Raw genomic sequence first — 25,301 nt, 5'->3', positions numbered from 1 at the left:
TGTCGGTTGGATTTTTTATTTTTTTATTTTTTCAATTTACAACTAATCGACCAACTGTTTTTGTTTGTTTGTTTGTTTGTTTTACACCCCCCTCCACCCTTCAATTTTTGATCCACAGGGAGTCTGGATGTCTGGAACATTTCCGGGGCCCCCTCATTCGTTTTTTTTTTTTTTTTTTTTTTTAAACAAAGAGAACATTAAAAAAATTTCACAAGGCGGCTCATAAAAGTTGTCGAAAATGGAAGTCCCTGTGAAAAACATTTTTTTGGAGGCCAGACTGGAAACTCAAAACAGAGACAACCATAGTCGAATAATGAAAGTGTGGAATTTATCCAACTGTTTTAAAAATCGCTCAAGATAACGGCACTCATCTTCGAAACCACTTCATAACACAATTTAAAAAATGATCATTTAGCTTAATTTGAGTCCATGTCAGTCCATGCTTGTTTATATTCTGTTAGCTGGTTAAAAAAAAAAAACAAAAAAAAAAAAACACTGTCAGCAAGATGTGTCTGTCTGCAGAACATTTGAATAAGTTACAGAACATGTCAAACACAGACGTCAATCAAACTCAAGGCCTGGCAGCCTATCAGCTCGTTGTGCTGCTTCTTCCGGTGTGCCTGCCTTGGCCACCGGGGGGCAGTACTAGTCATGAAAACTAGACTACGCCGTCTACTGCTACTACAGTGATTTAGTAAATCGCTGAAATAATGAAATATTAGGGACTTCTTTTAATAGCGGGAAATGCTCGTGTTATTGATTCACATCACCGGACAGAGTCAACAACATAACGCTCACCGAAAATCAAGCTCTCTACATTCATTTGTTATGGGAGGCTTGCCCTCCAAGGAGGAGCTAAGCAAGTGATGTCAGCCGGAAGGGTCTATTTTGAAATTCATGACATCTTGGGAACTATTTCCCCACATTCACAAAATTCTACTTTTTGACACATTTGACATGATTAAGGCAATGTTTGATTGTCTTAAACAGGGATGTAACGATAAATGCAATATCGTGATATTAGAACTGCCACAATATAGTCATCGTCATGTTCACGATATTTAAATGCAACACATATGTTAAAAAAAAAAAAAAAAAAAAAAAGTCAGGTTGATTTCCATTCGTGCAGTTCTAGCACCCTCTGGTGGCTAGTTTTTTTTAGTGCAGTTTAATTTTCATTAGGGATGTTTTGGCCCTTCTATGTTTAAAATCTACGCTAATTGTCAGATAAAGGAGAACGCAATATGTCCGTGAAGCAAGCCATTATGTGGAGGAACTCAATGTGTGCGTGCATTAACAACACAATATAATAATAGCCGAATAATAATAATAATAACAAAAACATAATAATAATAATATAACATTGATGTAATGTACAAAAGCACAATATTTCGGGGTTCTTTTTAGTATGAGCTCATTCTTTTTACAATATTGTGACCTTTTTTATTAAATATCGCCAACCTCCACACAATATTGTTATAATTATCGTATCGTGAGCTTCATATCGTGATAATGTATTGAGATGTTTGGATTTCGTTACATCCCTAGTTTTAAATAAACACGGTGTAATTCCTTGTTTTTATTGAAGGTGACAGTAAAATTCAACTGGGAGTAGCATTAATCAGCTTGAAGTCTGTTTTGACGAATTGGACAAATGATTGCTCATATCTCAAGGCACTGTACTGTATATGATTTTTTTTTTTTTGCCTGCCACCCTCAGGAAAATGAGTTTAACCTGAAAATGAACAACAAGAGTCTTCAACTCCCAATTCTCAAGTCAGTCGACTCCCCGTGACTCCGCCCACTCGGACGAGATTGCCTCACATGTTATTGGGGTTATAACACAGCATGTTGAACTTGATGTTCTCGTCCCAGTGGCGCAGCAACAGGAACAGCTGCCTGGCGGCGCCCCTCAGCCCGGCCAGGTCCAACCCCTCGGGCAGCTCCCGGCCGCGCAGCCAGAAGTCGGCCTTCGCCGCCACCAGCTCCCACTCCATGAAAAAGCCGGCGCAGCGGTGCTCCAGCCAGGCCAGCGCCACGGCCGTCGCCCAGCTGGAACCTTCCGGGTCGTCTCCAGCCCGCAGGCAGGCGGCCGGCTCCTCGCCCACGTCCGTCTCCGACCCGCGTCCGCTGTCCGCCTGCCCGCCAGGGCCGCCGCCCGGCGGCTCCGGGGACCCTTCCTCGGAACCGGCGGGCTCCGGGGACACGGCGGCGGGGTCTCGGTCCGACGGGCGTCTCGGCCGAAGTCTGGGTTCCAGCATCAGGGGGGTGTCGTCGGGCGTGTGGTGGAAAGGCGGCGCGGCGCTTTTGGCCAGGGAGCCGGAGGAGGGCGAGAAGGTGACGTGGTGGTGGTGAGCGGCGGGTTTGGCGGAGGAGGATAACGACGGCGCGCTGGGGGAGGCGCAGCGGAAAGGCGGGCTGAGGCTGCGACGGTGCAGGCTGTAGGGCGACGCCCTCTTCAGGCGCTCCAAGGAGATCTGGACGCAGTCGGCGTACAGCTCGCTCAGCAGAAACGCTCCCGAGGCCAGCTGGAGGCGGACCTAAGACCACATGTCGACAAATTTGTGCTTCCATTTGCGGAACTCTTTTACTGCCACGTTATCAAAAAACAAAAACAAGCCCCAATGCCAGCGGATTTCAAGCATTTGAACTCATTTTTCAAACCAAACAGAATATTGTGTTCTTTTGCGAAATATACAACATGGGAACACATGAAAGATCGCATTCCATTCTTTCATTAGAAAAAAAAAGTACGTTTCTACCTTATTCCGTTTTTTATTAATCACCTTTGAAAATAGGTCATTTGAGTGATATTGAGCAAAAATTGAAAAGATACATTTTCTCCCCAACCGTGACTTTGATACTCATATTTTGTTCTTTAGTGACGCTCCGTCAAATTAGCCTTGAAAACGTTCCATTTCATCAGATTGCGTCATGTTTGATCGTAATTCGCAGCTCTAGTTAGGGCCCGAGCAGCTCCCGCTGCGAGGTTAAACAAACTTGAGTTTCGTTGAGTAATTCCAAACACCGGCAGCCCATTGAAAAGAGATACAATGCTGCCATCTGCTGGCCATAGCTAGTCAGTGTTTTTGATTTCACAACTCATTGACTCGGCTGCGCTGCACTTGGACGCTGCACTGACTACTGATATATTTAAAAAAAAAAAAAAAAAGTAGTTGACGTCACTTAATGTTTATGGCGGCATACATTGTGATCATTTTATTAAACGTTATTAAATGTTTAACAAAGAGTTAAAGGGATACTTGACTCATTGAGCCATTTTCAGCAGTAAGAAGTTCATATTTTGTCAATAATTAATGTGGTAACTTCATTATTTTTCATGTACGATTAATACCTTTAAAAATTAATTGTTCTACTTGCTGTCGACTAATGATGACATCACCCATGCTGAAGAAGTAGGTAACGACCAATCATGGCTCAGTTTGCTGACCAAACCCAGAAAACAGGTGAGCCATGATTGGTCGTTACCGACTTCCTCAGCACAGGTGATGTCATCACCAGTCGACAGCAAGTAGAACAATTACTTTTGAACTGAGCCAGTAAGCGATATAATAGTTGAAGGTATGTTGGAGGTATGCGGGAAAGTGTCCGACATTGGCGAGTCTGCAACAAGTCACTTGGAGATCAGAGGTAAAAATAAATAAATAATTAAATAATAATGCTCTGAAAACGTGTTTTTGGGAGTATTTATTTTTCTGTTTTTTGTTTTTGTTTTTAAATATTTTTTTCCCCCTTTTTTCAGATTTTTTTTTTTTTTCTGCTTTTCGGAGTATTTTTTTTTCCTCATGTTTTTCGGAAGATTTCCCGCCCTGATTTTTTGGAATTTTTTTTTATGACATAAAAAAAGTGTTTAGTAGAACAGAAAAAAATACTCAGAAAAACAGAAAATTACAATTTTTTTTTTTTTTTTTTTTAAATCCCCCAAGTGAATGCAATATGCTGTCAATCACAGGTCTCAAACTGCAGTCCTGGAGGGGCCGCAGTCCTGCATGTTTTAGAGGTTTCTCTCCTCAAACACAGCTGAATCATATGATGAGGATCATGATCAGGTTCCTGCAGAGCTTGCTGATGAATCAGGTGTGTGTTCTAAAACATGCAGGACTGCGGCAGTTTGAGTTTTGTATCGCGACTCACCAGCGGCAGGTAGTCTGGAGCTTCATTTTGCGGCTGTTTGTCCGTCTCTGCGGACAGACAGTGGGACTTGAGAGGAACTTGCCGTCCTGATGAAATGGAGGATCTGAGTCTGCCAAGTGGAAACCTACGGGAGAGGGACAACGACTTTTATTGGCCGTTGCATGTCGATAGACTCCACTCAAGCTCCGCCCATCTAATGACATCCAGTTCGCAGAGTTGGTTGGAATCTTACTCAATGTCACGTTTGGCATTTCTATGAGATGATTTGTTTTTTATTTTTTATTTTTTTGTGAGCTTACCTGTTTCCAAAGAAGCTCTCCATGGACTTGCTCTCGATAGATCGCTGCGAACGAGTGGACGACGGGCCCGTTGTTGCTGACGCGGCGGCACTCAGCACGTCTGAGGGAGAAAACAACATCAATTGTTTTGTTCAAGTCTGACTGACTTTCAAAGTTTCGGTTGCAGATTTTTCCAAATGAAGTTTTTGGTGACATATCGAGGCAAGTGGAAATGTTCAAAACATGTTTTTACAGCACGTACTGGAGTCCCATGATGTCAGGCTACACGGTGAGGTGGGAGTGTCATCTTTGTCTGACAGAGAGAGAGAAAAAAAACTAAACATTGGTGGATGATTTTTGCCAAACCAAAGTGGTGAGGTGACGTCATCGTTAGTACCGGTCGAGTTCCACGCGTCTTCGCCCTCTTCGCAGTCTCGGCCGACGGGTCTTCTGCCCACAGCGGCCGAACAGGTTTTCTGCTTGCCACTGCCTGACTGCCAACTGCGACTGCTTCCCAAAAGCAGCCCTAAAAAACACGCACGCACCAAGAAATATGCACATTCCATATATGTGCAACGAAAATAGAAACGCAACACTTTTGTTTTTGGCTCCCATTTTTCTTATGAGATGAACTCAAAAACGTCTTCCACATACACAATATCACCATTCTCGCAATTGTTCACAAACCACTCGAAATCTGTGATAGTGAGCGCTTCTCCTTTGCCGAGATAATCCGTCCCACCTCGCAGGTGTGCCACATCATGATGCTGATTAGACGCCGTGATTAGTGCACAGGTGTGCCTTAGACTGCCCACAATAGATATGGAGGACCAAAAAGTGCCGACATTAAATAAATGAATAAACCATTAAATAATTAAATAAATGTGTCATTAATTAAAGGTTTCATTTATGAATTAAATATGGAATTAAATAAATCAATGTGTTATTAAATGTGTCATTATTAATTAATTAAATGACCTATGATTAATTAATAAATGACACATTTAATTGCCGATGATTATGGAGGACCAAAAGTGCCAAAATTAAATAAATAAATACAATATTTAAATAAATGTGTCATAAATGTTTCATTTATGAATTAAATGTGGAATTAAATAAATCAATGTGGTATTAAATGTGTCATTATTACAAAAAAAAAAAAAAAGAGCAATGATGATAAGACGTTGAATCGGTAAGACTACCGAATGAACAATTCTGAGCTCTTAGTGAAAAAATAAATAAATAAATAAATAAAAAATGTATCATTATTAATTAATTAAATGACCTATGATTAATTAATAAATGACACATTTAATTGCCAATTATGGAGGACCAAAAGTGCCAAAATTAAATAAATAAATACAATATTTAAATAATTAAATAAATGTGTCATAAATTTTTCTTTTATGAATTAAATGTGGAATTAAATAAATCAACGTGTTATTAAATGTGTCATTCATTCATTAAATTACCTATGATTAATTAATAAATGACACAATATTGGTTTATTTAAATCCATATTTAATTCATAAATGAAACATTTAATGAATGACACATTTACGTAATTATTTAATGGTGTATTTATTTATTTATTTAATTTTGGCACTTTTGGTCCTCCATATGAATTAATTAAATTACCTATGATTAATTAATAAATGACCCATTTAATTATTTCATGACCCATTTATTTTATTTAATTCCATATTTAATAAAATTGTTGTTGTCTCAGAAATCCAGTCAGTCTGAGCCCCCCCCCCCCCCCCCCCCCAATAAAACAGAACTTAATTTTTCAGAGTGACCTTTTATTGTGGGCGGTCTAAGGCACACCTGTGCACCAATCATAGTGTCTAATCAGCATCTTGATATGGCACACCTGTGAGGTGGGATGGATTATCTCGGCAAAGGAGAAGTGCTCTTACGATCGCAGATTTAGACTGTTTTGCGAACAATATTTGAGAGAAATGCTGATATTGTTTATGTGGAAGAAGTTTCAGATCTTAAATAAATAAAAAAAACAAAAACAAAAGTGTTGTGTTTCTATTTTTGTTGCGTACATCTTCAGGTGTACCTAATGTTGTGACCTGCGAGCATGTGGTGGTCCCACCTGTATTTTGGACCTCGGCGCCATCTTGTCCGCTTTTGCGCGGGTCGCTGTCGACGACGGTGAAGTTGGTGTACATGCAGACGATGTTGCAATGTTTGCTGGTCTGGATGGCCTTCACGCGGTGCCGCTTGGCGGAACCTAAAGACAAACGATAGCGTGAGCGGAGTGGCAAGTGTGGATTTCGTCCGTCCGTCCATTTTCCCTGAAAGGTCACCATGTCCCGTTTGGTTCTCCCTCTCGGCCATTTTCTCAAAGTCTCGTATGACGGAGCGAGCCGTCAGCTGGTGAACGATCTCGTCCCACGATTGCCGCGCTCGTCCGCTCCGGCGCCCTTCCGCCGCCGGCGCCTTGCGGTCCTCGGGGATCAGAAGGTGGGCCAGGTCGACGCTGACCTCCCACGACACGGGTCTGCCGCCCAGGAGGCCGTGAATGAGGGAGCGGCACTGGCCCGGCTGGGGGTCGTCCGGGGGGACGGAGCTGAACAGGTACTCGGGGTCGGTCAAGTTGTCCCAGTCCAGCGGGGAGGCGGGGAAAAGGAATCCGCCTTGGGGGTGACATGGTGATTTACAAGATGAATTCCACGTTTATTATTGTGTGCAAATGCCAAAAAGGGGAGTTTAAATGTCGTAACGCAGTGGTGTCCAAACTACGGTCCGGGGGCCATTTGCGGCCCGCCGTCCATTTTTCAGTGGCCCGCAACATATGCTAAAAAATGGCATTTGACTCAGTTCAAATAAAATAAAACAAAAATGTTTGGAGATGGTCAAAGTAAGAAGGGAGGTGCCAAAACAGGTGCCATTAAAGGTTATTTTAAATAACTATGAAAAAACTACAATTTAAAAAACAATATTGTTACCGAAACAAAATTAAAACAAAAATGCTTTTTAAAAAACGAAAACTAACTAAAACTAACTATAATTATATTAATTATCTTAATGCATGAGCCTTTGGGGATGATTTTAAATGTGATTTTTAGGAGATTTATTTTGATATAAACCGAAATAATGACGTTTGAAAGTAAGTCACACAGAAGTGATGTCATCAAGCAGCAGCCAATAGAAAAGCTTTATTAGCGCCTCCATTTTAGGTGCTTTGCCACCATCTTGTGGCATCTACATGTAATTACAAAACCCCCTTTCAGTCATTTGTGGATCGTCACTATTTGTGGGCCTTATTCACTTGCGACATATGATAGGACACTACCAAACATCTTCATTTTCAATTTCATGAACATTATCACTTAACTTTCTTAGGTAGAAAAAAAAATAATTTGGAACAATATCTGTAAAAAACAAAAACAGGACAACAACTGGTCCACTCAAACTGAGTGGCCTGCTATTGTGAAATTGCTGCCATCTAGTGGCCGAGTGTCTGTGAGCAGAGGTGAAAAATGAATGAGGAATAAAAGTTTTCGGAAACTCACTGGAGTCATTCAGGCTTCTGTGGGAGAGCGTCTCTGGCGGCTTCGTCTCGCCGTCACTTTCATCCAGCTTTCCTCCCAGAGTTTGGTCGAAGGAGACCCTTTCCAGAGCCCTCCGCAGGCGATGCATCTCCAGCTCACCCTGCGGCGACGAGAAGCTTCTCGCTGACATGGTGGAACGCGCCAGCCATTTTTGTCTCCAATGGGAGTCGTCGCCACAGCCCGAGTTTGCGTTCTGGGGAATTTGAAGGTTTTGAAATTCAAAGCAAGGCAACATTTTACCATTCAAAAAAAATAAATAAATAAAAATTCAAAAATTAAATATATATATATATATATATATATATATATATCATAATTCAATGCATGAATGTGCAATAAAATAGTAAAAGTAAAAATTTCCATACTCTTGTGAACATAAAAGTGGGAAAAAAAATATTAAACTAATTAAAACATGGCTGCATCTTTTTGTCACTGATACAGTAATTTCATAATAATTCATGAAGTTGAGTTCAAATTAAAAAGATGCACTGCACTGAAAAAAAAAAAAAACCTGCATTTTCTGCCACTAGATGGCATAATTGCATTTGTAAGACGGTGACAGGTCAGTGCATTTTTCTTTTCATATTCAGAGCTATCTAATCTTTAACACGAAAGCAGAAAAAAAATATTAAACTAATAGAAATATGGCTGCATCTTTTAGTCACTGATACATAATGTCATCATTCAAAAAATTAAGCTCAACTTAAAGTTGTACTGTGCTGTAAAAAAAAGAAAGAAAAAAAAAGAAAAAAAAAAAAGAGTGTAATATTGATTTGTGTTGAGGTAATTATTCTGCCACTAGATGGCATAATTGCATTTGTAAGATGTTGGTGACAGCTCAGTGCATTTTTCTTTTCATATTAAGAACTATCTAATCTTTAACATTAAGTAACTTGTGAAAATCTGCACATTTTAAAAAAATTATAAAATACAACTTGACCCCAGTCTCCACAAATATTTGCATTATTATTACATTTATTACTACTCATTTTTGACGTGGATTTGTATGCTGTGTTGCGACAGGAATTCATTCATTAATTGCGCGTTAAAAATATTTGTGGCATTAAAGGAACTCAAAATTAACTGAAAATTAACGCACTACTTTTGACACGCCTAATATATATGTTTAAAAAATACAAAATTAACCATGAAAATATTCACCATTTCCCCCTCATTGTCAGCAGCATCTTCTGCGAGGTTCTGCCGCCACTCCGAGTCAGCCCAACGCGACAGCGACGACTGCTGCTCTGGCCCGGGTATCTTCTCCAGGCCTTGAGGTAACGACGCCGTGTCCAGCAGAGGAGCGGACGGCATCGGGTCAGGCGGACACGCCCGGCTCGGAGCGTCCGAACTCGACGAGGCCTGCACGCGAGTGTGCAGGCTGCGCTCGCTACTGAGGGAGCAGCGCGTCAGGACGTACTGCTGCTGGATGTACGAGCTTTCCTGGATCCTCGTCCTCACGTCGCTCGACCACTCCACATCCACACCTGCGGGACAGCACGTAGAAGGCAAGTGTTCAAGGGGAGGTCAACCTTCAACATTCCTTGACAATAACATGCTATATGTGACCTCACTAGTCTAAACATGACATTCGGATTCATATTACATTTGTGGTATATGAGTCATGAAGCAAAATCCAGCCGTTTTTATCCATCTCAAGGGGCGGCCATTTTGACACTTGCTGTCGACTGAAGATGACATCACAGTCGCTCAGGGCTCAGGCAACGACCAATCACAGCTCACCTGTTTTCTGAAGCTGAGCTGTGATTGGTTGTTAGCCCTGAGCAACTGTGATGTCATCTTCAGTCGACGGCAAGTGGCAAAATGGCCGCCTCCTGTTACGGATAAAAATGGCTTTATTTTGCTCACATGGGAAGTTGACATTTTGAAACGTTTCCAAAACGATAATAATAAATGTTGACATTCTTGTATCCCTATGCAGTGTTATTGATGCCGACTGGCCTGCGCTGTGGTCAGGGTCCACGTCTTTGGCGCAGGAGAACTCGGAGGAGATTTCTCTGGAAATTTCTCTCAGCGCCTCCTCCAGGTCGTTCCCGTCTGGACAGGTCACCGCAGGCATGAGCTCCGAAGTCGGAGGGGAGAGGTCGTCATTGGACGGGCAAAAAACGGAACCCGTGGAGGCGTTGTGTGCACCTTTGTAGTCACGCTCTTGACACTGAAACACACGTACATGTTGTACATGTTTTAGAATCACAATTGTCAAACAATAAAAATAAAAAAAAATAAAAAAAACATCTAGGCTAGGACTTGCTAGGCTTGAACTTTTTTTTTTTTTAACTCATTCAGTGCCATTGACGACTATAGACGTCAAAAATCCATTTTAACTGGGCTTGCCAGATCAGTAACACAACAAATATACATGGGGCAAAAATTTTCTCTCCCCCTGTCTTAGAACTTGACTTTGATTACTACATTCATCTTACAGCATGACAGATGCAGCAAGAAACAAAAAAATCAGCTCAATTCTTCTCGTGGTGTCAAACTTAGTGCGTTAATTTCGAGATAATTTGAAGTTCCTTTAACGCCACAATTTTTTTTAACGTGTGTTTAATGACCACCCCTTACTTGCAGAAATAAATTTAACAATAATGCACATATTTGTGGAGACTGAGCTCAGGTGTATTTTACAATTAAAAAAAAAATGTGCAGAATTTCACAAGTTATTTCATGTCAAAGATTAGATAGCCCTTAACATGAAAAGAAAAATGCACTGAGCTGTCACCAATGTCTTACAAATGCAATTATGCCATCTAGTGGCAGAACAATGACTGCATCAAACCCTTCTGTATGCCTGACCATAAAAAAATAATAACATAAAAAACGTATAAATACGTCTTTGGGACAATTAATATATTTAAAATACAATGTATTTCTACATTTTTGGGAGCAAATGAGTTAATACTGAGGAACTACGTTGAAGTGGGTTGCAGAGCTTCATTTCGCTTCAGCACTTTTTAAAAAAACTTTGCTTCTGCACATTAGCCAACCTAAAGCACTTCGGACCACATTTCACCTCTGTCTTTTTGCCTTTAAAAGTTGTCACGTCATAGAGCGTGCAATATCCAATCAGGCGATTGCCTGGGTAGAGCGCAGGGATTTCATTGGGCGAAAGAAGGGCCTCCATGTTTTCGGGCAGGTACCAATCGATCCGCACGTCGGTCAGCACGGGCTCCAGAGCTTTTTTCAGAGACTTGATCAGCTAAGAAAGGATCGACGTCGAACACAAGAAGTAAATGAATGACATGCTAAATCCGATTTCGCCACTAGGTGGCGGTGCTGCAGACCTTTGGCTGAAGTCTTTCGTCATCTTCCAAAAACTCCGTGGTTCCGCCCGTCAGCTTGGCGACGCCCTGCAGGAGTCGCCTGCACGCTCGGGGGCCCAGACCCAAGCCAAAGCACCTGCAGGGATGACGACGGCAAACACAAACGTCTCCTCAGTCACAACAGAAGAGTCAACAAACAAAATTGCTCCGTTTTGAATCGTACAGCCAGAGAGGTACGATTTTTACCATTTGTTTTAGAATTGGGTTTTGTAGCTTGCGATTTTTCCCCCCATTTATAGTACAAAAGGGCTCTCAACTTGTGCATTCAAATGACCTTTCAGTGACTGCACAAAAAAAATGATGAAAACAAAAAACTATTAAAAACTCAGTTTGTACATTTTTCACAAAAATCAAATCACTCAAAACACAAAATTTGAATATTATTGAGGTACTATGGTTGTCCTGCATTGACGTCACTCCAAACCCGCAAAAAAACAAATATAAAATATATATACAAATACATAAAATGATTTTTATTTTCAGGAGGCTATTCAGTTTCAGTGTCCTAAAAAAACCCAGCATCTCCCCCGATACCAGAATGGTTTGACCCATCTTGTCATGTGACTAGTTTCAAATTCAGTTCATTATTTCTTTTTGAGAACAGAGCTTTAATATGATCCCAAAAGATGACATGTTGATAATTTGTACGTGCACAAATCTTTATTTAGAATTAATTATGTATTATTTATTTTTATTTAGTTCTATCTTTTTATTTTGAAATAGTTAATTAAAGAGACCACATGATATAAATAGAATTCCAAAGTTGAAAAAAAATCAGAGAATAATGGCACAGCACTCAGTTTTATTTATATATTTATTTTTTATTTATGTATTTAGTTTCTTCAATCAGAAATGCTTTGTGCTGCCATAGAGCAACAAGTATAAGCTGCCATCTAGTGGAGAATAGTAATATTACAGTGAAAAGCAAGAGATGGGGATTGGGCCGGCTTGTCATTAGCAAAATTATACATATAATTAAATGTTGCCTGTTGAAATTTGTTGCGATTATTATTATTATCTTTTGTAAACCCACAAAATTCTTAAAAAAAAAATGTCCACGAAAAACGGCGGTTTAACAGGTTCACTTGCATGTGAACAACCAATTGTTGTAACTCAAAAAGTGACGCGATCATCACTTTTCAAACAGCAATTGATTGCGTGAAGGAAAAAATGAAAGATGATAAGCATGATATTCAGTGAAGGGAAGCTGATTTGAAAAGAGTCGGTGAGGAATGTCAGTGCAAGCGCAGAATACTGATGAGGGCTAAACGTTGTTATTGTACATGGCTGAGGGAGATGTGGGTGGGTGAGCGTCGACTTTTATTGCATAGGAGAGCACTTAACAGGATTAATGGGCGGGGCTGAAATCGACTCCAGTTTTTCCCCTCTTTCCTCCCCCTTGTGGCGCATTCGTCCGATCCCGCACGCACGTTCCGCTACGTTTCCATGTTGCTTTGCTTTTTGCCTCGGATAAAAAGGGCGACTGTATATACATACTGGATTGATTGATTGATTGATTGATTTGTCGTGCATGTCAGCAATGCAACCTTTTTATTATTATTATTATTATTATTATTATTGTTATTGTTATTATTATTATTTCTGTTTGATTGAATCAGTTGTCAGCCAAGACAGAATTGCAAATCGCAATCGGTTCACAACTGCCACACCTGCATAAATATTGGGTCAAATAATACATCAATCAATAAAAATAAATCAACGCCTATTCATATGCTACTCTTTTGCATTCTTTTTAATTAGCTCTTGTAATCTTTTCATTGATCTTTTTCAGCGCTTTGAGTCTTTTCAGCTTACTTGCCGTTTATATGCCTTTTCTGTCGTTTTAATCTTTCTGTTGTCTTATTTTTAATCTCGTCTTTTGTTGTGTTTTAAATCGTTTGTAGGCTTCATAGACTTTTTGCTGTCTTCTTTGTTTTTGTATTGTATTTTTTGTCTATTTCAACTTAGTTGTCTTTAAAATGCTTTTGTTGTCTTTTTGTCGTTTTCTAATGTCGTCTTTGTAATCTTTTGCAATATTTTTAATCTTTTGTATGCATTGTAGTCTTTTTCTTTAGTTGTATTTTTAAATCTTTTTAGACGTCTTTTGTATGCTTGTCCTGTATTTTTAATATTTTGTTGTCTTTGTAGTACTCACAATCTTTCGGAGTCTTATGCTGGGTTCTCACCAAATCCGAAAACTGAAACACTTCCTTCGCAAGCATTTTACCGCATAGAGTTTTTTGCAACGATTGCCACTCATTCGGAGCGGTGGAGGCGTGTCCCTTGGTGAACAAGGAAGTGGAGCACCCCTTTCGCTTTTTTGGTGGCAATCTGGCGGCCGGCAGTTGCACTAAAAATAGCTTTGACATGGATGATAAACACTGCTGCTCCCTAAGTACAGTTTATTCGCAAGTAAACAGACTTACCAGCACTTGGTAGAATGCTACTTCTTTGCTCGCCATTCTGTCCCGACTGGCGTGTTGTTGCGCTCGGGGTGACAATGACGTGTGACGTAGCCCGTACTCGAAGCTGATTGGCTGCCGCCAGGCGAAAAGCGAAAAAAATGTATTTTTTTTAACTTTGGCGAATATGCGATTGTGCGGATTTTCGTCACGAATGTGCGGATGTCCGCGCCGCCCCACGCACTTGCGTTCCGTTGCGTGCAAACTCCATTGACTACAATGCAAACGCGTCGCCGAAACGCCTTCTCCCGCTTTTGGTGAGAACGCAGCATTAGTTGACTTTTTGTTACCTTTTTTTTTTTTTTTTTTTTAAATCCTTGGAATCCTTTTGTTTTGCTTTTTTTCCCGTCTTTTTAGTCTTTTGGTGACTTTTTGTAGTCTTTTCTCGTGTTCTTAATCTTTTGTATTATTTGACTTTGTGTTGTCTTTGTATTCTTGTTGTGTTTTATACTTTTTATTTATTTATTTATTTTAAACAAAGTTGTCTTTTATATGCTTTTTAGCCATTATGTTTGTCTTCTAATATTGTCTAGTAGACACAGTTTGGTCTTTTTTTTAGTCTTTGGAGTCTTTTGTCATCTTTTCATTCATCTGTAGTCTTTTCAGTGTGTCGCATCCTTTTTTTTTCCCCCATGATGTCTTCCTTCTGTGCTAGCCATGCTAACAATTAGCAAGGACGGCAGCTTAAGTGCTAAGATGATGGTCATCATAATAATATGATGTGCTAGCGTGACGGTTGTGTGACGTTTTTGAAATATGTGAGCACTGTGAGAAAAAAAAAGCCCGATTCCAATGTGTCATTGTGTATTTTTCTGGATTAGTACTGAATACCTGCCGGCGCACGTGTTCCTGCGCACCAGCTCCAAAACTTTGGCCACGTTGTTTTTGGAGCCGTCGGTGATGATGAAGATCTGGCGGGGGTACGTGCGCTGCATTGGCTGCTGGTACAACCAGGACAGCGCCCCCAGCAGGTTGATACCTCGCGTGCTGGCTCTCATCCTCTGGACATACTCATAAGCCTGCATCAGCGTAACCTGAAGGACAAATGTGTTTAGAACGATAGAAGCAAGCCACCAAAAGCAACAATCACAAAGCCTCAGCGAACCTCCAAGAAAAATGAATTGTTTGACATGAGATGGCGGAATTACACGGTGAGGTTCAAAAGTAATTTGGTAATGAAGTGAAGACAAACATGCAGCCTTCAAGGAGAGGTTTTGAAAGGACAACTTGGTGGCGATTTGAAAATGCATGAAAGGTCACCATATGCTCAGGTGAGGGCGAGAAAAAAAATAAAAACTGCTTGTCCTCATCTCGACTGAACCTGATACTCTGCTGCTAAGGCAACCCAACGAATTGACCTATTGCCTGATTGAAGAGCAGACAAACGACTGGAAAACATCTGCCTTCAGGAAATGAACCCCACAGACCCCTCCCCCAACCCCACCCTCCCTTTTGAAACAATTCCAACTAACATCGGTGCAGAGTTTGCTGGCTGTGAAGAGAGGTTTCATGGGGCTGCTGAAGCCCACCATGTTGAGCAGGGTGCCCGAAGGGAGACTCTTCAACGCCACCGCCAGGGCTTCCTGCAACGACACATCAATATGATAGTACAGAAACGCTCTTATCCACATGCCTTACATACTGAAACGCTCTCTCACACTTACTAATGAAATGTTAATATCCAGACAACTAAAATGCGCTCATACACTACCGAAATAGTGCAATAAACACGACTGAAACCATCTCTCAAATACTCCTGAAACACTCTCACAGTCAGTACTGACGCGCTTTCACACACTAATGAAACTCCTATTTCCACAACTAAAACACGCTCAGACACTACTGTGACGGTGTAAGAAACACTACTGAAACCCTCTCACACAGGCTACTAAAACACTCTTAAACTCACTACTGAAGCACATTCGCACACTAATGCAACTCTTATCCCCACAATTAAAATATTCTCACACACTATTGTAACAGTGTAATAAACACTACTGACACCCTCCCATACTACTGAAGCACTCTCAGACACTAATGACAGTCTTATCCACACAAGTAAAATGAGCTCATACAGTACGGAAACAGTGTAATAAACAGTAATGAAACACTCTCACACTTACTACTGAAACACGCTCATCCTCACTACTGAAGCACTTCCACATACTAGTAAAATTCTCATCCCCACGACTAAACTGTGCTCACACACTATTGTACCCAAAATCCTCTCACACATACTACTGAAACCCTCACACACACACTACTGAAGCACTCTCACACACACTAATGATACTCATGATATCCACACAAATAAAATGCACTCATACACTACCAAAACGGTGTCACACAAAATACTGAAATATTCTCTCTCACACACACAAAACGCATGACACGCACACACTCTCACACATTACCTCATTATAAACACTTCAGACTTTCTTTCCCTACTTCCATTCACTGCTGAAATGTTCTCTCTCACACATACTACTAAAACACTCTCATACTAAAACATTTCTTCCTCGCAGACACGACAGACACGTGTTCACATAGTGTATTAGAGCGTTTTAGAAGTGTGTGTGTGTGAGAAAAATAAAATTCAGTAGTGTGTGTGAGAATGTTTCAATAGTGTGTGTGAATTATTACAGGCCAAACTCACTTTCACACGGCGGATGTTGGCCCCACTCATGCCGACACTCCAGTCGACAAGGAACAATATTTCTCTGGTGGCTTTGTTGAGCTCCAGCGCTGCCCCCAAGAAATCGGGACAGAAGTTGAGCATCAAGACCGGGTTGTCGAGGATGTCCTTGTGGTAGCGCTTCCGCACAAACTCCACCTGCACGCGCATGAATTCAAAAGCAGTTGACGCAAGAAAAATGGCGGAAATGTCCGGCATGCTAACCTTCCTCTCAGGATGCGGATCCTTGCGGGTGCTGCGGATGAAGTCGCGTCGAGAGAGGACGTGCTGCTCATACTGTCTGAAGGAGAGCCTTCCTTTCTCGATGATGACCAGCGGGCTGTGGGGTTCTGTGACAAAAAAAGAAAGAAAGACATCCCGTTTGGCTTTCACAACAATTAGGGAGGAGGATGAACGAAGCTTTCCCGTCCTCACCGCTGAGGTGCAGGATGATCTCGATGTGTCGGTCGTAGGGATGCTCCTGGGCTAAGGTGATGTAGGTGGCCGAGGCACTTTGGGCGCTGGGGTCGGCATCCGCTCGCAGGGCGTGCGTCGGGCTCTCCAGTCCTGAGTTCAGTTCAGGATTACGAGACAAAGAAATTGGACTCAGACAAACAACAACAACAACAACAACAACAAAAGCATAACGAAATGACGAATGTTTTTCAGTGATTCCTCAAGTCGAAGTTGTTCCGTGACTGACATGCTTGTAACCCAAATCACTTGTATATCAGATCATCTTTTCACATTAAAACATGGAAATGCCCTTAATCTGTTCCAGGTTTCCTCCCACATATCCATACATCCATTTTCTGAACCGCTTGCTCCTCTCACAAGGGTCACGGGGGGTGCTGGAGCCTATCTCAGTTGGCTTTGGCCAGTATTTTATGCAGCCCCCAGGTGGGAGCTACATGTTTTTATAAACTACAATATTCATATATTATTATTAATATAATAATAAACATTATTATTATTATTATTATTATTTTTAAATTAATTGCATATTTTTTGTTGTTTTTAAATTATTTATTATTATCTATTTATTTCTTTATTTTACTTATTGTATTATAGTATTTTTTTTACTGTTTTTTTTTTTTATTTCTATAGTTTTTACTAGATTTAATAAAAATAAACTGGATTGAATTGGAGAGGATAATATTAGTCTATGCAGAAGATAAATAATATTCTCACCCTTTCAAGTCATATTTTGACAACAATTTTTTTTGCTAGAAAGATCTCCTCAGGATTCTGGCCAGCTGCTACACTTAACACACTATTACATTCTACCTGTGAAATGAAATTATGAAATGGGAAAAAAAAAAAAAAAAAAAAAGATAATCAGTGTTTGGTCTTGTTTTCAAAAATCCCAAGTCCTCAAGAACCCTACCCACCACCTCAAACGTTGAGTCACTCGTATCTCAAAGCACAGGGTGATTAAAAAAGAATGACCCTATTTCGTTATCAAATATTCTATAAAGGAAAAATAGCAAAAAATAACACTTAGAATAAAACTATTCTTAACTAACAGTCAAGTTTTATTTCACATTACAAGTACTCAATATGGCCTCCCCTTGCAGCACGAACAACATCGATACGATATGAGAATTCTTCCCAAACACATTGAAGCACATCGGGATCAATTGAATTGATCGCTGTTGTTATTCGAGGTTTAAAGTTTTCCAGGTCAGTACGAATCTGTCAGTGTCACGTGACAATTAAAGAAAAGTGGTAAATCTGATGTTTCAAACACTTACAAAATATTTAATCATGAAAGAGGGTCATTCTTTTTGAACACCCTGTGCTTGGTTTGAGCAAGATACGCGACCGTACCTGCCAGCAGACAAGCCCCTCGAACCAGCAGTTGGAAGTTGAGTTCATAAGGCGCCAAACTGGCAGCTGGGCTGCTGAAGATGGCATGCGCGCAGTACTGCTGCTCAGAATCCAGAACCCGCTCCTGTTTTCCTGAGGTGGCGCTAAAACAGCTGGTCGGGCTGAAGATGGAGATTGGACGAGTTGAGAAAAATGAAGTATACATACTTGCTACACTTGCACAACTAAATGAGATCCAATTGGCATATATGGCAAACTGACTTTGATTCACGTCTGACTGAGTTCAACTGGCAAATGATTTTTTTGGGTTACCCGCTCTCGTCTGCTTTGCTCCCGTCTGCACTCTTGCTTGCCGTCATGTGCGTGACGATGGGCGTCAGGATGGTCGGGTAGACGATGCGGATCGCTCCGTTTTCTAACGTGGGCAGTTCCAGTGAGGTCTCCATGATGATGGACACCACATCCAGGGGGCCGATGACCCCCGTGCACACCATGAAGGTGTTTCTTTCCAGGTCTTCATCCAGGATGAGATGTCCTGCAGAAAGGAAGACACCATTTCATACCTTCACAGAACAAAAAAAGTTACATTGCACTTTGAAATAAAAAAAAACAAAAAAAAAACGCAACCAATGTAGTATGCAGTTGAAAAATAATTGTGTTCCAAACTTTTATTAAAACTGGACACACTTGTAGTAGGCGGTATGGAGGACCCAAGCTACCAAAATAAATAAATAAATAAAAAAGTGAAAATAAAAATGGATATAAAAATACAAATACTTATATAAATGGAAATAAAAATAAGTAAATATAAATACATAATATTTAAAAAAATTAGATAAAAATAAATATACAAAAAAATGTGAACAGAAATACGAAACAAATATATAATTAGAATTAAATATCAATAAATAAATAAAAATGCTTTAAAATGCTTAAATAATTATAATTGACAAATTACACACAAATACATATATAAATGGAAATAAAAACAATAAGTAAAAATGAATACACAAAATCTTAAAAATTAGATGAAAATAAATATAAAAATAAATGTGAACATAAATACAAAACAAATATAAAAATACAATTAAATATCAATCAATAAATAAAAATGCTTTAAAAATGCTTAAATAATTATAATTGACAAATTAAATACAAATACATATATAAATGGAAATAAAAACAATAAGTAAAAATAAATACACAAAATCTTAAAAATTAGATGAAAACAAATATAAAAATAAATGTGAACATAAATACAAAACAAATATATAAATACAATTAAATATCAATCAATAAATAAAAATGCTTTAAAAATGCTTAAATAATTATAATTGACAAATTAAATACAAATACATATATAAATGGAAATAAAAACAATAAGTAAAAATAAATATAAAATATTAAAAAAAGAGATAAAAAACAAAAATATTAAAAAAATAAATATTAACATAAATACGAAACAAATTAAATATCAATCAATAAATAAAAATGCTTTAAAAATGCTCTGCTCTCATATTTATTTATTTCATGTTGTAGATGCTATTTCTATTTGCATTTAATTTTTTAATTATAATTTTATGTTTTCACTTTTATTTATTATTTAATTATTTATTTTTTTGCAGTTTTAGTAGTCCTGACAAGCGCAGCGGTGTGCATTTAGGACAGCAGCCAAATTTATTGCAATCTGTAGTCTGCCCTTGTTGTCTTCCGTGAGGCCAAAACAGGACAGTGAAGGCCCATTTTGAAATGACATTTTTATTCATGGTGAGCCTGATATTGCAACATTCGCTTTTATTATGAAAAAAAACATTTTGGATGTTTTTTGGTGGGCGCTGGGACCGAATGATTTCAATAAGGAGAGTTTTCCCATAGCAACAAGTTGGTTATACAGTACGTGTTGCACGAGTTATCCACTAAGTGTGCAGTGACAGCTCACCAACTATATTTTTTCCCAATATTTTCAGTCCAGTCGCTTTCTGTTGCGTTGCTCGGTGTGCCTTAGCCAATACGCGCTCACCGTTGGTGCATTGCATGTCCGAGCTGGAGCCCCCGCAGCAGTTCCATTCCCGGCTTTCAGCAGTAGTGGGGCAGCAGCATTCCAGGCAGCAGTCCTTCAGCTTGCCCCGGTTCTGGATCTGGACGCCCATCAGGCGCCCTGCAATGGCCGCCTCAAAGCCAACCACGACCTCCTTTTCGCCCAGAGGGTACACGAACACACCTGCGTCGGATACAGCGAGACATTAGTCAAGTCAAGTTTCTTTATGCAGTAGAAAGAGTAGAGGGGCAGATGGTAGATTGAGATACAAAAACCATTTGTATGGGTTTTTACGTCCTCATCACTCGCCTTCAACGGGCTCTTTGTCTGCATTGGCATAGGTGAGGTGCGCGGTGATGCCCAAGGAGCAGCCGACGGCGCACGATTTGATGCAAGACGACTTGAGCAGCAGCGGATCCCACGTGGAACGGTTCCTCAGTCCCACCATCTTCTCACCTCAGGCTACCAACAACAGCCTGTCAGCTAGCATTTCCATTCACTCGGCATTATCCATCAGAAAATGAGGCAAAAAAATTGATTTTTGCGGCCTTAATTTTGACATCGAGGGCTAAACAAGCGACCGCGCGCTGGCCATAAAAACGGGCACTTTATCATAGATCACCGTTTAGGCTATGTTGCTAGCTACTAGTTAGATAAAAAAATTAAAGCTAGGGAACTACATGTGAGCGCAGAAAGAAGCAAAATGCCCAATTCTTTCTGCATTAGTCAAGCAAAATACCACCCCCAACAAAAACCAAACAAAAAGAAATTATGCTGCATTTTATCATAGGTCACTGTTCAGGCTATGTTGCTAGCTACGAGTTAGCTAACATTTTTTCAAGCTAGGAAATTACATGTGAGCGCAGAATGGAGCAAAATGCCTAATTCTTTCTGCGTTAGTCAAGCAAAATAAAAAATAAAAAAGCAAACAAAAAGAAATTATGCTGCATTTTATCATAGGTCACTGTTTAGGCTATGTTGGTAGCTACGAGTTAGCTAACATTTTTTTTTCAAGCTAGGAGACTACATGTGAGCGCAGAAAGGAGCAAAATTCCAAATTCTTTCTGCGTTACTCAAGCAAAATACCTCCCCCCCAAAAAACAAACAAAAAGAAATTGTGCTGCATTTTATCATAGGTCACCGTTTGGGCTATGTTGCTAGCTATGAGTTAGCTAACATTTTTTCAAGCTAGGAAACTACATGTGGTCAGACGGGTCCATTGTCGTTTTACATTGCAATGAGAGAAACCTACTTTTGGCCTGCCTATGTGTTAATATGAAAACCAAGGTGCTCCTGACTAGCTAACTGACCGAATGGCCAGCAATTAAACATCAGTTATCACTCAAAAACTGCCAGCAACTCTCAACTGCTGATCTTAAACGGTCGCAGCTCTTGGACGTGTAACTCCGTTTCCTCAGGCGCTTAGCAACCAGTGGTTTCGTGCGAAAGGCTCCGTCAATCATTAACAGCGCAGGTCGACACTCATTAATCGATGCATCGTGTATAACGACGTGCAACACGTATGCGCATCCACAGCCGCGGACGCACTCGTCCCTCACATCAAGATGGCAACTGAAGCATGTCAACATACGGCCGAAAAGCGCGGGCAATAATTCGGACGGACTTTTAGGACAGGACATCAGCGAGTGTGTGTGTGTGTGTGTGTGTGTGCTACACAAATTCGTGTGTGTGTGTGCGCACACCAGCGTGTGATGTGAGTGCGTGTGTTTGCTGTGGTCCAAGTAATGGCCGCTTCACTTCTGCCTTTCAAACAAGATCAACAGCCTCCATCTGGCTCCCGTTCTCTCACCTCATAACAAGCAATTGAATGCCAGCTTAGGTCAAGGAAGGAAAACGGACTCGCATACACTCGAAAAAGAATCAAATCACTTTCTGTGCTCCACTAAAGCAAATTAAGTGTCTTGTTCTTATTTCTTTTCATTTTACATAAAATATGTTCCAACATTCAAATATTTCTTTACTTTGACCAGCTATTAGAAGCATTTTTTCAAATGGAATAACAAAGTGGTGCCTTGATAGTTTAATTTGTTCCGTAATTCAGTTCAACGCTTGTATCTCAAATTATCTTGCCCCACTGAAATGAATGGAAATGCCATTAATCCGTTCTAACCTCACCCAATAATATATATTTTTTGTTAAGTAATGTGTTTATTTAATAAGTAAGCACTCTACAATATTGTACTTTATAAATGAAACATATAGTAGAAACAAACCGAAATAGAACGTTTGTGCATCATGCTGACTTCATTGCAACTCCCTCTGGTGTGTTATTTGGCCACCAGGAGGCAGTATGACGACGTCACGCAGAGAAACGAAGAAGAGCTTCACTCAAGTACTGTAAGTCATTCACTAATCTGCTTGTGTGTCTCGTTATATTGTCTTACTCTACGCTGTTGATGCGGTATTTCTGTTCCAATATTCATTGCTTAAAGGTTTATAGCACCCTGACTATCAAAGCTATTCATGAGCCAGTCTACGATGTGTTAGCGTTAAGCTAGCAGAAAGCTAAGTTATGCTGTTGTTTAAAAAAAAAAGGCTACATGATATGTATTTCTCCTTGTTTTATGCATTGTTTGAGAGTATGAACGTCACCTGAGTGGCATAAAACAGCTTGAAGCCTCGTTTTTGGGAAATTGTTGACTATTTTCCAAATTGCTGATTGTTGTCAAGTGAGTTCAATTTTGCATGACTTCTAATTTGTTGTCAATAATAAATAGAATAGAACCACCAATTCCGGGGGCAACTATCTATACTGCATCAATGGAGCATTGTGATGTGGTAGATGAGGTCTTTTTTTTTTCTTTTTTTTTTAAACACCATACAGACTATGACTATGTAATATAATGATGAGGCACATTCACATAAATTTACATTTTTTATAGTTATAAAGGCCTCTTTAAAAAAATACATCCAATGACGACTCCTCTTGTGTCCTGCAAAAAGTGGCACACGTACAAAAAGTACTAAAATGATAAAGATAAATTTAAATACTACAATAACTTTAACTTCATTCATACAAAACAAAGTACTGTTCAATGTTGACTATGACAATATGCTGCTGAGTCCTGCCAGTGTAGACTTTCCAACACTGCCCTCAAAGCGCCTTTTGCCACTCAAACGTCACCAAAATAGTACCAAAATCGATACTTTTTATAAACAAACCCACATGCACGCATGAAAGTTTGAGAGCTTTCTCCCAATAAGTGATGAAAATTTCTGATAAATGAGCAGCAGCCAGGCAGCATGACATTTTCCCTCCTCGCGCTTACCTGCTGGGCTCGACGCCGCAGAAGATGATCAGCAGCTGCTCGGCGGCGAGCTGGCCCGACACTTGGCCAGAGGCGAACGCACGGCAACGCAGAGCCTGCTTCTCATCCAGACAATTGGCTGTGATGGTAGCAGCACCATAATTCACAGCTAATGGCCTGGCCGGAGAGAGAGAGAGGGAGAGCGACATCGAGCGACATCAAGAGAGAGAGCGAGAGAGAGGGAGGGTGCAGTCGGAGTCAGTCAGGGGGACGCTGCAGGCAAAAATGGAGGTGAGCAAAAAAAAAAAGAAGCTGCGCAACAAACATCGAAGTACAGTACGACTGGTTTATACCGTATTTTCATGTCACGGCATCATGTGAAGTTTAGAAAGCATTTTCAAAAATGATTTGTCCATTTTTAAGGGACATTTTTAAAGTGGGCGTAGTTCTTGTCTCTGTATTTATGAGAAATGATGGCAAAATATTAGAGCTGGGTTAAATAAAAATAATCAATATCGAATCGAAACCATGAATCGATTATTTTAATATCTCGTTTCCCCATAAATTCTTAAGAAAATATAATTTTAAAGATTTTCTTAAAATTACTGATTACATGAATTGAAAAGTATTTTCTTACATTTATGAAAGACTTGACTTATTGCACTTTTATTTAGATTTTTTTGAAATTATATTTACAATTATTGAATTAGAATTGTGAAAATATTTTCATCTCATCTATTCTGGTTTCAATGTTTGTGTAACACTGAAGCGATAATAACACATTCAAATTTAATTTCATATTTGTTTAGTTTTTGTTTTTATCATGTCCTTGACATTTAAGAAGAATTGATGCTCCGTAATGAATCGATATCAAAGTGAAGTGAATCGAATCGGGAAAAATCAAAATCGAATCGAATCGTTTGAGGAAATTAGAATCGATAACTTGCCCTACAAAATATTGATAGTGGTGTCATATGAAGGCACAACTAAACATTTCATTCATTTTCATTTCATTTGTTCATTTATTTTAGCTAATAATCAACATTAACAATACATCAATTTGTCGAAACAAATTTTTCTAAACCTAGCCTGAAAAGGAGTGGGAGGAAGAAAAACTTATTAAGTCCCACCCCCAATGTCATTAATATCAAAATCAAATTTAGCTACTTCCCTACAAACTTGCACTAACCAACAGCGATTGTCATAATGCTGAAAAACTATTTACAAACAATGTGTTAATCATTTCTGGGGATTGTTCTATAGTTGCCGATTTAATTAATGCCAGCTTAAAAGGGATATTTAACTCAATGAACTTTTCAGCAGTGAAAAGTGAATATTTTGTCCAGAAAGAATTTGATAACTTCAATAGTTTTCATGTACAATTAATACCTTTAAAAAGTAATTTTTCTACTTGCTGTCGACTGATGATGACATCACCTGTGCTAAGGAAGTATGTAACAGCCAATCATGGCTCACCTGTTTTCTGGGTTTGGTCAGTAAACTGAGCCATGATTGGTCGTGACCTACTTCCTCATCAAGGTGATGTCATCATCAGTCAACAGCAAGTAGAAATTTTACTTTTTAAAGATACTAATTGTACATGAAAAATAACGAAGTTACAACATTAATTATAGACAAAACAACTAACTTTTTACTGCTAAAAATGGTTGAATGAGTCAAGTATC

The 25,301-nt window shown here is 39.6% G+C and overlaps 1 protein-coding gene across 9 annotated transcripts in view; it reads right to left on the bottom strand.

The window, feature by feature from the left end:
- Positions 1-306: 306 nt before the first annotated feature.
- The window catches only part of vwa5b2 (von Willebrand factor A domain containing 5B2), a 61,285-nt gene continuing 36,290 nt past the window's right edge, over positions 307-25,301 (bottom strand). For 8 of the 9 annotated variants that reach the window (XM_077514198.1, XM_077514209.1, XM_077514217.1 and 5 more), the window contains 21 exons: positions 23,638-23,793; positions 20,657-20,809; positions 20,330-20,530; positions 18,622-18,844; positions 18,310-18,470; positions 16,915-17,046; positions 16,462-16,829; positions 15,278-15,388; positions 14,637-14,839; positions 11,305-11,419; positions 11,034-11,219; positions 9,962-10,175; positions 9,161-9,486; positions 7,961-8,192; positions 6,752-7,081; positions 6,538-6,675; positions 4,831-4,959; positions 4,696-4,746; positions 4,455-4,554; positions 4,156-4,279; positions 307-2,540 (listed from right to left, as the gene is read on the bottom strand). In XM_077514198.1, coding sequence (XP_077370324.1) covers positions 1,821-2,540; positions 4,156-4,279; positions 4,455-4,554; positions 4,696-4,746; positions 4,831-4,959; positions 6,538-6,675; positions 6,752-7,081; positions 7,961-8,192; positions 9,161-9,486; positions 9,962-10,175; positions 11,034-11,219; positions 11,305-11,419; positions 14,637-14,839; positions 15,278-15,388; positions 16,462-16,829; positions 16,915-17,046; positions 18,310-18,470; positions 18,622-18,844; positions 20,330-20,530; positions 20,657-20,795 — 4,203 coding nt within the window. In that variant the 5' untranslated portion in view covers positions 20,796-20,809; positions 23,638-23,793 and the 3' untranslated portion in view covers positions 307-1,820. The remainder of the gene's footprint in view (positions 2,541-4,155; positions 4,280-4,454; positions 4,555-4,695; positions 4,747-4,830; positions 4,960-6,537; positions 6,676-6,751; positions 7,082-7,960; positions 8,193-9,160; positions 9,487-9,961; positions 10,176-11,033; positions 11,220-11,304; positions 11,420-14,636; positions 14,840-15,277; positions 15,389-16,461; positions 16,830-16,914; positions 17,047-18,309; positions 18,471-18,621; positions 18,845-20,329; positions 20,531-20,656; positions 20,810-23,637; positions 23,794-25,301) is intronic. The other variant, XM_077514272.1, reaches the window with a different exon arrangement.

The sequence above is a fragment of the Festucalex cinctus genome, chromosome 1, assembly GCF_051991245.1.
Source record: "Festucalex cinctus isolate MCC-2025b chromosome 1, RoL_Fcin_1.0, whole genome shotgun sequence".
Taxonomy (NCBI): domain Eukaryota; kingdom Metazoa; phylum Chordata; class Actinopteri; order Syngnathiformes; family Syngnathidae; genus Festucalex; species Festucalex cinctus.
The sequence above is the reverse complement of the archived record's forward strand: the minus strand, read 5'-3'. Positions and strand labels throughout refer to the sequence as shown.